Here is a 14,155-nt window from a genome sequence, read left to right as displayed (position 1 = left end):
CTCTTCTCACTGTCAGCAGGTGTCCCTGCTTTTCCCCCAGAGTTCCTCCAGCGTGCTTCTCCTCACACTCCTGTTGCCTTCCTTTGCCTACCACGTTTGGAAGAAGAGTCTGTGTATTTTGTCTACACATCTCTTCAGTCACCTCATCAGTGGACTGAAACATCATCTTCAGGGGCCTCAATCCAAGGCCCATCCCCACCGCTGTGCTCCTGGCCCAGCTGTTGGGGTTCCCTCTCCTTGGTTGTGCTTTCCCTGCCTCCCTTCCTCCTCCCTTTAATTGGGGGTGCTCCTTAGGCTCTACCCTCTGCCTCCTCTCTGCCTGTGCCGCCTCTCTCCCTCTGCCTCCTCTCTCCCTCTGCCTGTACTTCTGCCTGCTCCCCAGCCTGTGCTCAGAGGCTCTCTGCGGCTCTGTTCCCTTCTTCTGGGGCAGTCCCGGCCCCACAGCCCCGGCAGCCCTGCCCTTTCTCCATCCTTCCTATGCTCCCAGCAAAACCAGAACCTCTTCTTTGATCACTTCTCACCTGCCACATGTTCACTTTGTCTGTTCTTCCACTAGTGGGTCACCTGCCCAAACCTTCCTTTCGGTCCTCATTGCCACAAGGTCTGGACACCACCTGTTCCTACATCCAGCCTTGTACGCTTCTGTCTACCATTCTCTGCTCAAAACTTGGCTCTCCGTGGTCTCTCTCTGGCACTCCCTTGCTAACTCACCTCGTCCAACTGCGCCCTTCCTTGCTCCAAGAACAGACCTCCCATATATCACCTACTGGCCCTTCTTGGTCAGTTTGGGTCTTCTGACTCTCCTGGCCCAGTGGCTGTGCCAGCTGGAGGTCTTTGGGGCGTGAATAGGAGCTTTTGGAGTCCTGTGTTAGAACAAGAACAAGATCACATTGTGACTTTGGGCAAGTGACTTCTTTGAGCCTGTTCACCATTTTCAAGTAGACACGACAGTTTCTACCTGGCAGAATTCCCCCCAGCCCCAGAAAGAGCAAGAGAAGAGCAAGCAGCATTCTGGAGAGGCTTGCGTGGCCCCGTCTTTATAAAGTGCCTGGTCTGGCGCAGCCCGAGCTCCATCAGTCAGCTAGGTTTTACCTCCTTGTGTTCACCCTGCTTGGGGTCATGGTGACGTCTGTGCTTGAACATTTGGTTGATTTACCCTCCAAGCTAGAAGCTCTTTTAAGCTGGGGGCCAGGCACAGCCCTCTTTGTCACTCCAGCCCCTTTCCTGGCACATTTCTGGGCACATTTCTGCTTTTGATGGAGTGTACGGTCCCACAGGGAAGAGTGGAAATGGGCAAAGTGTGGATAGGGATGTCTTCTCAGAAGGCAGACAGGCGTGGGGAGAGCTGCCAGCCCCACCCCGAGAAGCCTGAGGCTGCCCCTGAATGGCACCCTGTCTCCTGTGCCCTCAGCAAAGCCAACCCAAGTCTGCCAGTGAGAAGTCACAGCGCAGCAAGAAGGCCAAGGAGCTGAAGCCAAAGGTGAAGAAGCTCAAGTACCACCAGTACATCCCCCCGGACCAGAAGCAGGACAGGGGGGCACCCCCCATGGACTCGTCCTACGCCAAGATCCTGCAGCAGCAGCAGCTCTTCCTCCAGCTGCAGATCCTCAACCAGCAGCAGCAGCAGCACCACAACTACCAGGCCATCCTGCCTGCCCCGCCAAAGTAGGCACCCGCTCCTCACTGCCTGCCCCTGCCCTCCCTGAGCCACCCTGAGCCAGGCGGGTGCCAGGTCTGGTGGGGGTGAACCCCACATCTTTAAGGATCCTCTGGTCTGGATGCTACAGAGTGGTCTGCAGGCAGGGCCACCCTAGCCTTTGCTGGGCCCTTGCCCCATGCCCATCTCTACCCAACCCTGCAGCCCAGGCTTGGGCCGCCACCTGCACAGGCCACGGGCGATGCTGGATGGGGCTAATTTCTACCTTTTCTTCCCAGGTCAGCAGGCGAGGCCCTGGGAAGCAGCGGAACCCCCCCAGTACGCAGCCTCTCCACTACCAATAGCAGCTGCAGCTCGGGCGCCCCTGGGCCCTGTGGGCTGGCACGTCAGAACAGCACCTCACTGACTGGCAAGCCGGGAGCCCTGCCGGCCAACCTGGACGACATGAAGGTACATGGCCACTGGAAAACTTGAGCCACTGCTGGCCTGAGGCCTTGAGCCCTTCCCACAGGGCTGTCTGGGTGCTGGTTTTTAGGCAGGGAAGGCAGCCAGCCTAAGACCCACCGTCACGGAAAGCAGAGCAGGGCTCCAGGCTCTGGTCCCCATCAGACAGGGGCACCTTGGACACAGCTCTGAGGCTGCCTGGAGGTGGTCATGGTGAATGACACCAGCTTCCTCGTGGTGGTTCCTGTTGTTGGCAGCACAGCTAGCATCTGTCCAGGCAGTCGTATGTCTCTTATCTTCCTCCACTTATGTGGTGCGTGCAGTGTGAGAAGTGGGGATTGGTGCCCCTTTGAAGATGGTCAAGCTGAGGCAGTGACAGGAGGAGGAGCTTGTCCACAGTCGTAGACCTGGTCAGTGTAGACAGGACTGTCCAGTAGCAACCCTGCCCACATTTTCCCCTTTGCCGGTTAATGCAGAGCTCACTCTGCCGTTCAGGTGCAGTGTCTGCCTGGGAAGAGAGCGGCCTGTGATCAGGGCCACAGACTTGGCTTCCATCCTAGGGCCTTGGAGAGGAGTGGGTCATGCCCAGTGCCTTGCGTGTTTCCTCTGCCCCATCAGAAGATGGATTGGACCAAGCTCTCTCTTGAGAACTTGTTCTCTGAACCAGGCTGGGTCCCACTTTCATGAGCTCAGTTTTCTCTTTGCAAAATTCAGTCTGTTCCATTGAATATTTATTGAGCCCAGGCACCATGCTGGGGGCTCAGGGCTGGGGACAGCTGTAGGCACCATGTACCAGCCCCCGTTCCCTGCATAGGTGGGGAGCATTTTGACCAGACCCCTGCTAGAGTGAGAACAATGAAAGAGAGGATGCTGTTGGCTCAGGTGGTGGGAGGCATTGTGCCCTCCAGGCTGCTGGAGGATTAGGGTAGTTGATGCATCTCAAGTGGCCCATGGGGCCCAGACTGCCATTCTGCCTGGACCCAGTGCCCTGTGTCCAGCTGCCCTTGGCCTCCCTGACTCTTGACTGCCTTGCAGGTGGCAGAGCTGAAGCAGGAGCTGAAGTTGCGATCACTGCCTGTCTCAGGCACCAAAACTGAGCTGATTGAGCGCCTTCGAGCCTATCAAGACCAAATCAGCCCTGTCCCAGGAGCCCCCAAGGCCCCTGCCACCACCTCTATCCTGCACAAGGCTGGCGAGGTGGTGGTAGCCTTCCCGGCGGCCCGGCTGAGCACGGGGCCAGCCCTGGTGGCAGCAGGCCTGGCCCCAACTGAGGTGGTGGTGGCCACGGTGACCAGCAATGGAGTGGTGAAATTTGGCAGCACGGGCTCCACACCCCCCGTGTCTCCCACTCCCTCAGAGCGCTCACTGCTCAGCACGGGCGATGAAAATTCCACCCCCGGGGACACCTTTGGTGAGATGGTGACGTCACCTCTGACGCAGCTGACCCTGCAGGCCTCACCACTGCAGATCCTCGTGAAGGAGGAGGGCCCCCGGGCCGGGTCCTGTTGCCTGAGCCCTGGGGGGCGGGCGGAGCTAGAGGGGCGCGACAAAGACCAGATGCTGCAGGAGAAAGACAAGCAGATTGAGGAGCTGACGCGCATGCTCCGGCAGAAGCAGCAGCTGGTGGAGCGGCTCAGGCTGCAGCTGGAGCAGGAGAAGCGAGCCCAGCAGCCCGCCCCTGCCCCCACCCCCACCCCCACCCCTGCCCCTCTCAGCACCCCAGTGAAGCAGGAGAACAGCTTCTCTAGCTGCCAGCTGAGCCGACAGCCCCTGGGCCCCGCTCACCCATTCAACCCCAGCCTGGCAGCCCCAACCACCAACCACATAGACCCTTGTGCTGCGGCCCCGGGGCCCCCGTCCGTGGTGGTGAAGCAAGAAGCCATGCAGCCTGAGCCCGAGCCGGTCCCCACCCCCCAGCTGCTTCTGGGGCCTCAGGGCCCTGGCCTCATCAAGGGGGTTGCACCTCCCACCCTCATCACTGACTCCACAGGGACCCACCTTGTCCTCACCGTGACCAATAAGAATGCAGACAGCCCTGGCCTGTCCAGTGGGAGCCCCCAGCAGGTACCTGGGTATGGGAGGAACCGGGCAGGGCCCAGAGGAGGTTGGGGAGAACATCTTGCTACAGCCCTCTTGGGCCAGGGGCCCCCTCGTGCTGGACATTTTGTGTTTGCTTCATTTAATCTTCCTTCACCAGGGGGGCACTGAGACTTAGGAAAGTTAAGAGACCTGCCTCAGACCCCCTAGCTGTAGGGCGGAGCCATTGGTGAGCTCCTCACCTCTGGCTGTTGAGACTAGAACATTTCGGCACCTCAGCAGCAGGACTCCTGAGCAGCCCATACCCAGGCTGGGCCTGCCCTAGTGCTGCTCTGTGGGGAGTGGCCAGTGAAGGTCAGAGGTAGCCTGCCCTGGGGAGAGGCTGTGGGGTCCTCTGGCCAGGATCCAGCTCAGGGTCCTCCCCTCAGAGAGGCCAGCTGTCCCCACCAAGGTATCAGCAGCGGAAAGCTCCCTCAGCAGACCCTCTCTCAGCCCAGCCACAGGTGAGGTTGCCCTAAGGCTTTATGTAGCCTCGTGGTCCTGCAGAACTTGGGGGTAGAGGAGACAGTGACAGGAACAGGTACTTCAGGATAGGAAACAGGGGTCCCTGAGCAGTCCCAAGCAGAGAAAGAAGCTGCAGAAATCTCGGGGTGACCAGCCCAGCCCAGAGACCTCTCCCAAACCTCAAGGAGCCAGGCACCCTCTGCAGGGTTGAGGGCCTCCCATCCTGTATTCCTTCTTACCTAGTGGCTTTCACGAAAGCTCCCTAAAAGCCAGTGACTCCCATCTTCGCTCCTAGAGTGTGAGAGGCCCTGGCCCTATCCCCACCCCCCGCCCCCCGCCCCCTGCGAGGCAGGTCTGCACCCCCCAGCCCCCTGGCCACTGGTCCTTTCCCTGCTCTCCTGTCCAGCCCTCGTCCCAGCCTGGCTCTCCAGCGCCTGCCCCCTCTGCCCAGATGGACCTGGAGCACCCACTGCAGCCCCTTTTTGGGACCCCCACTTCTCTGCTGAAGAAGGAACCACCTGGCTATGAGGAAGCCATGAGCCAGCAGCCCAAACAGCAGGTGAGGAAGGCGGGCTAGGCCTGGCCAGTGCTGGCAGCTGCCCTAGGCTGCTGGGCTGAGGCTCCTACAGCCCCACCTGGAGGAATAGGGGGCAGGTGAAGCCCAGCTTCAGGGTCAGAGAGGCCTTGGGGAGTGGGTCGTTAGGGGACGGGCTCCAGGAGTCCGGGCATGCCCATGGGTGCTGTGGATCTGGCTGCTTATTCTGGGGCAGAGGGAGGGGCCTCATTTGTAGTGCAGGCTGGGAGCCCCCATTCAAGATTTTTATCTTTTTTTTTTTTTCCTTTGTCCCACAGGAAAATGGTTCCTCAAGCCAGCAGATGGATGACCTGTTTGACATTCTGATTCAGAGCGGAGGTAACCCTAGGTCCCCTGCTGCCTCCCTGACGGCCTTCTCTGTTCTTAGGTGTCTGTAGCCCTGGGTTGGTTTGTTTGTATTGAATGCTTCCGTGCGTGACCAGTCTCGGGCAAGCATTGTGGGTGCAGTGGTGGCTGTGAGCCCTCCTGTCTCCAAGGCCTGGGTGAGAGGAACAGGGAAAGTGCTGTCCTTCAGCTGGGAGCACTGCCCCAAGGCCCTCGCCTGCCAATGAACAGAAGAGACATTTGCCCTTGTGGAGCTCACAGTGCAGCCTGGGGAGGTGGACAACAAATATAAGAAATAAGCAGATCATATGGAAGATCCGAGAGGAGCCTTAGGACAAAAATGGAGGGGAGGGAGAGGTCTGGGGAGCCTGGTGGGGAAGGTCTGGGATGTCTCCTGTGAGCAGGGGCAGCTGTGTGCATCTGTGCGGCCTTGGGAGTGCCTGGCGGGTTGGAGTGGAGTTGAGGAAAGGGGAAGAAGGCCTTTGTGGCCAGAGCATGCGTGGCCTCCTGGGCACCAGGGCAGGGTGGCTTTGGCCCCATTGTGTGGGAAGCCATCGCACAACCTTGAGCAGAAAAGGCCTGGTCTGATGCAGGACCCAGGTGATAGTAGCCGTGCAAGGGCAGAAGCAGGGAGCCCCTGGTTGGGGGTGGCTGGAGAGCTGGGCTATGGCCCAGCAGGCAGCAGTGGCAGGCAGAGGAGCGGCTGGAGTCAGCCCCATTTGGAGAGAGCCAGGTTGGTGTCTTTATGGATGAGGTGGGGGGAGAGGGAAGGAACAGCCAAGGATGACTTCAGGGGCTGTGGCCTGAAGGGCCAGGGTGGAGTGGCCATTGATGGGGTGAGCTGGGGAGGGGGCACGTGTGGGACCACATTGCGCAGTCCCTGATGGGGTGTGTCACGAGACCAAATGGAGGGTTCACAGGGACAGTTGACATCAAGTGGCCTTTGTGAGAGAGGTCGGGGCTGGAGGCAGGAGTTGGGGTATTGTCACATCTAGATTGGCAGTTGGAGCTGGGAGGCTGCCCAGGGTGTGAGATGGGGGAGCAGAGGTTGAGGCTAAGCCCAGCCTTGGGGGTTGGGAGGACAAGCAGTGGCAAGGGTGCAGTGTCCTGGAAGCCAGCCATGGCCAAGGGAGCTGAGGACCGAGGCCTGGACATGGAAGCAGGCATCATGGGCACAACAGGAAGTCCATGAGAGGCCTGGGAGTAGGGTGTGGGCAGCTGTAGAGCTCCCTGAGAGGTTCCCCTGCAGAAGGGAGGAAGGAGGTAGGGCAGATGCTGGGCAGGAGACAGCGCGCGTCTGTGTGAGGGGACCCAGCTGGGAGTGGAAGATCCCAGACGACCCCGAGATGGTCCTGGGGAGGAGCTCACTGGCGGCAGCAGGCAAGAAGGCTGGGCCTGTGCTGCCGACGCTGGGCGGTGAGCGTGGACTTCTGAGTGTCTCAGTGGCTTCAGGAGGAGGAGGAGCGGCTGAGGGGTGCAGGCAAAGTGGGAGCTCAGCGTGGAACCACAGCTCTACCAGAGTGGACTTGATGTTGTGTGAATTTTATTTCAATTTAAGACAAGAGCTCACTCACTGGGGTTCCTGTGAGGTCTGCAATTCTCAAGCCTTAGGGAGAATCCCTGGGTCCTTGGGCTCTGAGGCGCATCTCTCACCAGTACAGGTGGCACTGAGGTGGCAGGTATGGGACCTGCTGTGAGGACGGCTGGGCTGGGCGCTCAGGAGCGAGGCCTTGGCGTGAGCTTCAGGAGGTTCCAAGGGAAGGAGGTGCTACCCCAGAGAGATTGTTCAAGAAGGAAAAGGGAACAGGCTTTGAACTCTAGCTTCTAAGGGATGGCAGAGAAAGGGAGATGGTGGGTGTGGGTGCTGCCTGCCGCCAAAGGGACACTGAAAAGTGGCCCAAGAGGTGGCAGTGATGCCAGAAGCAGGTGTTTGAAGAGAGAGGTCTGGGCAGGTGGTGGCAGCTGGGCAGGCAGCGACCTCCTTGCCTGGTGAGAGTGGCTGCAGGGCAAAGAGTGCATTCTGCCGGGACAGGAGGGGCCAGAACCCACAGGGATGGGGAGCAGGCCTGGTTTTTGCATAATTCTTTTTTTAGTTGTGGTGAGATAATAAAATTTGCCATTCTAACCATTTTTTAAATGTACAATTCAGAGGTATTAGGTCCATTCACAGTGTTGTGCAACTGTCACCCCTATCCACTCCAGAACTTCATCACCCCATAGGGAAACTGTACGCATTAGACAGTAACTCCCCATTCTCCCCAACTCCAGCCCTTGGCAGTCCCCATCCCATTTTCTCTATGGATTTGCCTATCGTGGGGACCTCACAGAAGTGGAATCACAATTTGTCCTTCTGTGTCTGGCTTATTTCACTCAGCATAATGTCCTCAGGGTCCATCTGTGTTGCAGCATGTGTCAGAATTTCACTCTTTTTAAAGGCTGAGTCATACCCCGTGGTGTGGATACACCACATTTTCTTCATCCATTCATCTGTGGCTGGACACCTGGGCTGTTTCCACCTTTTGGATGTTGTGAATGTCGGTGTGCAAGTGTCTGTCTTGAGTCCCTGCTTTCAGTTCTGGGCATAAACCTAGGGCTGGAATTGCCGGATCATATGGTAATTTCTTTTTTTTTTTTTCCTCGGAGACGGAGTCTCACTCTGTTGCCCAGGTTGGAGTGCAGTAGCGCGATCTTGGCTCACTGCAACCTCTGCCTCTCAGGTTCAAGCAATTCTCCTGCCTCAGCCTCTCGAGTAGCTGGGACTACAGGCACCCACCGCCACGCCCGGCCAATTTTTTTTGTATTTTTTAGTAGAGACGGGGTTTCATTGTGTTGCCCAGGCTGGTTTTGAACTCCTGAGCTCAGGCAGTCTGCCCGCCTCGGCCTCCCAAAGTGATGGGAGTACACGCATGAGCCAACGCGCCTGGCCTCATATGGTAACTTCTGTGTTTAACTTTTTGAGGAATCACTAAACTGTTTCCACTGCAGCTGTTACGTTTTACATTCACACTAGCAATGCACAAGGGTTCCAGTTTCTTCACCTCCTCACCAGCACTTCTTATTTTCAATTTTTTGATACAAGCCATCCTAATGGGTGTGAAGTGGTATCTTAGTTTGCATTTCTGTCATTTAGTGACGTGGAGCATCTTTTCATGTGCTGCCTGACCATTTGTGTATCTTCTATTGGAGAATGGCCGAGTCCTTTGCACATTTTTTTTTATTTTTTAAAAATTGTGATAAATCGGCTGGGCATGGTGGCTCACACCTGTAATCCCAGCACTTTGGGAGGCTGAGGCAGGCAAATCACAAGGTCAGGAGATCGAGACCATCCTGGCTAACATGGTGAAACCCCGTCTTTACTAAAAAATACAACAAAATTATTTGGGCATGGTGGTGGGCGCCTGTAGTCCCAGCACTTTGGGAGGCCAAGGCAGGCGGATCACGAGGTCGAGAGTTCGAGACCAGCTTGACCAACATGGTGAAAAAATTAGCCCGGTGTGGTGGCACATGCCTGTAATCTCAGGAGGGTGAGGCAGGAGAATTGCCTGAAAACAGGAGGCGGAGGTTGCAGTGAGCCAAGATTGCCCCACTGCACTGCAGCCTGGGCAACAGTGAGACTCAAGTCTCAAAAAAAAAAAAAAAATTGTGGTAAAATACACCTAAAATTTACCTTTTTTTGTTGTTTTTTGATAAAGATGGGGTCTTGCCTTGTTGCCCAGGCTGCTGTCAAACTCCTGGCTTGAAGCCAATCCTCCTGTCCCGGCCTCCCAAAGTGCTGCCATGATAGGTGTGAGCCACTGTGCCCAATCCATCATAACTTTTTTTTTTTTTTTGAGACAGGGTGTCACTCTGTCCCCCAGGTTGGAGTGCAGTGGTGTAATCTTGGCTCACTGCAACCTCCGCCTCCCGGGTTCAAGCCATTCTCCTACCTCAGCCTCCTGAGTAGCTGGGATTACAGACGTGCACCACCATGCCCAGCTAATTTTTGTATTTTTAGTAGAGGTCGGGGTTTCACCATGTTGGCCTGGCTGGTCTCGAACTCCTGACCTCAAGTAATCCACCCCACTTGGCTTCCCAAAGTGCTGGGATTACAGGTGTGAGCCACTGCACCCAGCCCATTGTAACCATTTTTAAGTGCACAGTTCAGTAGTATTAAATACATTCATAATGTGTGCAGCCATCACTGCCATCCGTCTCCCTTTCTCTTGATCTCGTAAAACTGAAACTATCCCCATTAAACAGTAACTTCCCATTTGGCCCTTCCGCCAGCTGGTAACAACTGCCATTCTACTTTCTGTCTCTATGATTTTGACTAAGTGCAATCTTGAATTGTCTTTTGTGACAGGCTGTTGCACTAAGCATAGTATCAATTCCTTCATCCATTGATGGACATAGGTTGCTTCTACATTTTACTGTTGCGAATGCACTTATCAACACCTGTGTACAAATAGCTGAGACCCTGCTTCCAATTCTTTTGGGTATATGCCCAGCAGTGGAATTGCTAGATCATATGGTAACTCCATTTTTAAGTGTTGGAGGAACCTCCATACTGTTTTTCATAGCAGCTGCACCATTTTGCATTTCTACCACAGGGCACAAGGGCTCCAGTTTCTCTGTATCCTCACCAACACTTTCTTAAAAATTTAATTTTATAGTAGCCACTCCAGTGGGTTTGAGGTGTATCTCACTGTGGTCTCCCTCATGACTAGTAATATTGAGCTGTTTTCATGTGCTGTTGGCCATTTGTTTATCATCTTTGGAAAAATGTCTGTTCAAATCCTTTACCCATTCTTGATTCAAGTTTGGTTTTTTGTTGTTGAGTTTACAAGTTCTCTGTGTATTCCGGATATCACTTCTTTATCAAGTACGTGATTTGCAAATATTTTTGTAAATGGTGTGAGGTTGGGGTCCACCTTCATTCTTTTGCATGTAGATATACAGGCTTGGTTTCTGATATCTATTTACTCTCTTGATTGGCAGAAATTTCAGCAGATTTCAAGGAGCCACCATCCCCGAAGACAGTCTGTGGGTCCCCCCTGGCAGCACAGCTGTCCCCTTCTGCTGAGCTCCCCCAGGCTGCCCCACCTCCGCCAGGCTCACCCTCCCTCCCTGGGCGCTTGGAGGACTTCCTGGAGAGCAGCACGGGGCTGCCCCTGCTGACCAGTGGGCATGAGGGGCCAGAGCCCCTTTCCCTCATTGACGACCTCCATAGCCAGATGCTGAGCAGCACTGCCATCCTGGACCACCCCCCGTCACCCATGGACACCTCTGAATTGCACTTTGTTCCTGAGCCCAGCAGCACCATGGGCCTGGACCTGGCTGATGGCCACCTGGACAGCATGGACTGGCTGGAGCTGTCATCAGGTGGTACCGTGCTGAGCCTGGCCCCCCTCAGCACCACAGCCCCCAGCCTCTTCTCCACAGACTTCCTTGATGGCCATGATTTGCAGCTGCACTGGGATTCCTGCTTGTAGCTCTCTGGCTCAAGACTGGGGGTGGGGAAGGGGCTGGGAGCCGGGGTACTCCAGTGCGTGGCTCTCCTGCGTGATTCGGCCTCTCCCCATGGTTGTGAGTCTTGACAATCACAGCTCCTGCTTTTTCCCTTCCCTGGGAGGCTAGAACAGAGAAGCCCCTACTCCTGGTTCAGTCCCACCCAGAGCAGAGGAGAGCAGCCCTGGCTCTCACGCTGGGGTTTTGGACACCTGGTCAGAGTCAGGGGCCAGTGTCTGGCTACAATTTGGCTAAGGTAGTGAAGCCCGGCCAGGAGGCTTCTCTTCTGACCCAGGGCTGAGACAGGTTAAGGGGTGAATCTCCTTCCTTTCTCTCCCTGCTTTGCTGTGAAGGGAGAAATTAGCCTGGGCCTCTACCCCCTATTCCCCATGTCTGCCAACCCCTGGGTCCCAGGGCTTCCTGCGATGGGGCTCCCTGCCATTTTAGTGTCTTGGTGTAGTGTAACCATTTAGTGGTTGGTTGGTGGCAACAATTTTCTGTACAGGTGTATATACCTCTCTATATTATATATCGACATACATATAGACATATATTTTTGGGGGGGGGGGACAGGAGATGGGTGCAACTCCCTCCCATCCTACTCTCACAGAAGGGCCTGGAAGGCCACGGCTCCTGGGGGCTGGATGCAAGGTTACCCTTGAGCTGTGTGCCACAGTCTGGGGCCCAGTCTGGCATGCACCTACCCAGGCCCACCCATCACGTGTGATTGACATGTAGGTACCCTGCCACGGCCTGTGCCCCACCTGCCCTGCTTCCTGGCTCCTTATCAGTGCCATGAGGGCAGAGGTGCTACCTGGCCTTCCTGCCAGGAGCTCTCCACCCACTCACATTCCGTCCCTGCCACCTCACTGCAGCCAGCGTGGCCCTAGGACAGGAGGAGCTTCGGGCCCAGCTTCACCCTGCTGTGGGGCTGAGGGGTGGCCATGAGGTTGTGGCCAGCTCCTGCCCTGGGGCCACTGGCTTCACATTCTGGGCTGACTCATAGGGGAGCAGGGGTGGAGTCACCAAAACCAGTGCTGGGATAAAGATGGGGAAGGTGTGTGAACTTTTTAAAATAAAAACAAAAACACAGGCCTGTTAGTCCATCTTACTCAGTCCATGGAAGGGGTGGGTAGCACAGCTGGGTCCTGGGTCTGTTGTGTCCCAGCATCGGAGGGGCCAGGCAGTGCCTTCTAGACCACTCAAGGAAGGGCAGAACCTTGGACATGAATACAGCTCTGCAGCCCTAGCTGCACAGAAGACAGGGAGGTGCTTTCTCAAACACACAGTTTATTTATAAACCAAAGAGTCCAGGAGCCTACTAGCCACCCCCATCCCCTTCCCTCTTCCTGAGCAAAGACTGGCACAGACATGGCTCCCCCACCTCCTCACAAGGTTTTTGGTACAAACTGTGGTTTGGCCTAGAGCATCCCTAAGGACCCTGGTGGGGTAGGGCACCCTCTGCTCCCACCACCTGGGATGTGCTGGGGAACGTGGAGTGGGGCAGCCTGATATCCTGGGGCCCTGGCCGGGGCTCTGGAGCTGCTCTTTCCTGGGCTCTGCAGCTTGGGGTCGTGGGCCACCTCAGACGCAGGCCTGAGGAGTAGGGGGTCACCCGTCCACATCCCAGCTGAAGAGGTGGTGCTTCACCAGCATGTCCCGGACGCCCTCCTTCAGGGGCTGCTGTGCCTGCAAACAGGGCAGCCCCTCACCTCACAGGCCTTGGGCATGGCCGGGGTGGTTCCTAACCGCTGACACCAGCACTACGGGTTCCCACCTTAGCCACCCCGCAAACAGTTTGGGCAGCTCCATCAGTGGAGGCCCTATGAGGCCCACACCACCCACCTCTCTCTTCGCAGGGAGCTCCCAGTCCTGGGAGAGGCTGAAGGCAAAGCAGCAGAGGACTCTAGAGGTGAGGAGGGGGTGGTAAGGCTCTTGTCACCCCCAGCCAGCCCTTCCCGCCCCACCTCCATCCCCCAAGCCCAGTAAGGTCCTCACCGGAGCTCACACTTGATCTGGACCCAGCCCGGGCTGCGCAGGAAGGACCAGGGCTGGTACCACTTCTCCACTGTGGGCAGGCTGGAGCAGAGCACCTCCAGCCACAGGTGCAGCACCTGCTCACTGGGGACATGGCCAGGAGTGGGGAGCAGGGGGCAGCTCCAGGCCCTTCTCGCTGCAGCCATGGTGGAAGCCTCCGACCTGTCTCTCAGCAGCTCCCAGACCACCCTCTTTGGGGAAGGACCTGAGCCCCTGAGGTTCTTTGTCCTTTAGGGTTCCCTGTAAGGACCCCCTGATGCTGGGCTGGGTCCCCCCACTCCAGGGCCTCCTCCAACCCCTTTTCCACACTCACTTGAGCCCCACGCAGATCAGTGAGCGGAGCTTCACATCCATTTGTGCGTGCACTGCATCGTGGGTCACGTTCACAGACTGCACAGCCTGGGGACAGCACCGTCAGCTGTCACTCAGGCTCCCCCACAGGCTAACCCGAGAGGTCTCTAGGGTCTGGCAGAGGAGGCCCTCCTTACCCGGTAGAGCAGCTCCTCCGGGGTCAGGACCTTGCCATCTTCATCCAACCTGAGGGGGCACCAAAGCTCCTGGGGTGCCGGGGCTGGGTTAGGCCCCGCCCTCCCACTGCTGGTGACCCCACCAGAAGAACCCGGGCCCAGTTACCTGAAGGTCTTACAGAGCACCAGGCGGGAATACACGGAGGCAAAGTCTCTCTCGACCTCCCGGCCTGCAGCCTGTGGGGACAGCACACGGTGTGAGTGTAGGGACAGGAAGATGCTGGTTCAAAGCCCTTGGGGCTGACTGGGCACCCGTCACCACCCTGCCAGCTCTTCCCATCCTCTCTGTAGGGCAGGAAGGGCCTAAGATGGGGACTAGGGGGCACAGCAGGGCTGGTGCAGGGTGGGGGTCATGGGCCCAGCCACTGACTTACCTCCTCGATAAACAGCCAGGGGTGGCAGGCGCCCCCAAGCAGGGATGGCTTCTTCAGTCCATGTTCGAACAGGGCCTTAAGGGCCGGGCAGAGGGTCCCTCGCACGAGGTCTGTGACGCCCTCCGTCACCGAGTCGTCCCCCGCGATGGAGTACTGATGGGAGGGATGG

General features: G+C 57.0%; 2 protein-coding genes across 23 annotated transcripts in view; one reads left to right on the top strand and one right to left on the bottom strand.

Moving 5' to 3' along the window:
- MRTFA (myocardin related transcription factor A) overlaps positions 1–12,141 on the top strand; it is a 216,579-nt gene extending 204,438 nt beyond the window's left edge. For all 7 annotated transcript variants that reach the window (XM_063722911.1, XM_054543505.2, XM_054543508.2 and 4 more), the window contains 6 exons: positions 1,412–1,665; positions 1,936–2,107; positions 3,137–4,165; positions 5,049–5,201; positions 5,495–5,555; positions 10,539–12,141. In XM_063722911.1, coding sequence (XP_063578981.1) covers positions 1,412–1,665; positions 1,936–2,107; positions 3,137–4,165; positions 5,049–5,201; positions 5,495–5,555; positions 10,539–11,032 — 2,163 coding nt within the window. In that variant the 3' untranslated portion in view covers positions 11,033–12,141. The remainder of the gene's footprint in view (positions 1–1,411; positions 1,666–1,935; positions 2,108–3,136; positions 4,166–5,048; positions 5,202–5,494; positions 5,556–10,538) is intronic.
- The window catches only part of SGSM3 (small G protein signaling modulator 3), a 45,363-nt gene continuing 38,295 nt past the window's right edge, over positions 7,088–14,155 (bottom strand). For 4 of the 16 annotated variants that reach the window (XM_054542894.2, XM_054542899.2, XM_024239586.3 and 1 more), the window contains 7 exons: positions 13,987–14,139; positions 13,719–13,789; positions 13,574–13,622; positions 13,399–13,484; positions 13,047–13,169; positions 12,894–12,954; positions 12,319–12,737 (listed from right to left, as the gene is read on the bottom strand). In XM_054542894.2, the coding sequence (XP_054398869.1) occupies positions 12,660–12,737; positions 12,894–12,954; positions 13,047–13,169; positions 13,399–13,484; positions 13,574–13,622; positions 13,719–13,789; positions 13,987–14,139 (621 nt within the window). In that variant the 3' untranslated portion in view covers positions 12,319–12,659. 16 annotated transcript variants of the gene reach the window in all.

The sequence above is a fragment of the Pongo abelii genome, chromosome 23, assembly GCF_028885655.2.
Source record: "Pongo abelii isolate AG06213 chromosome 23, NHGRI_mPonAbe1-v2.0_pri, whole genome shotgun sequence".
NCBI classification, from domain to species: domain Eukaryota; kingdom Metazoa; phylum Chordata; class Mammalia; order Primates; family Hominidae; genus Pongo; species Pongo abelii.
This window is presented reverse-complemented; position numbering and strand designations above follow the sequence as displayed.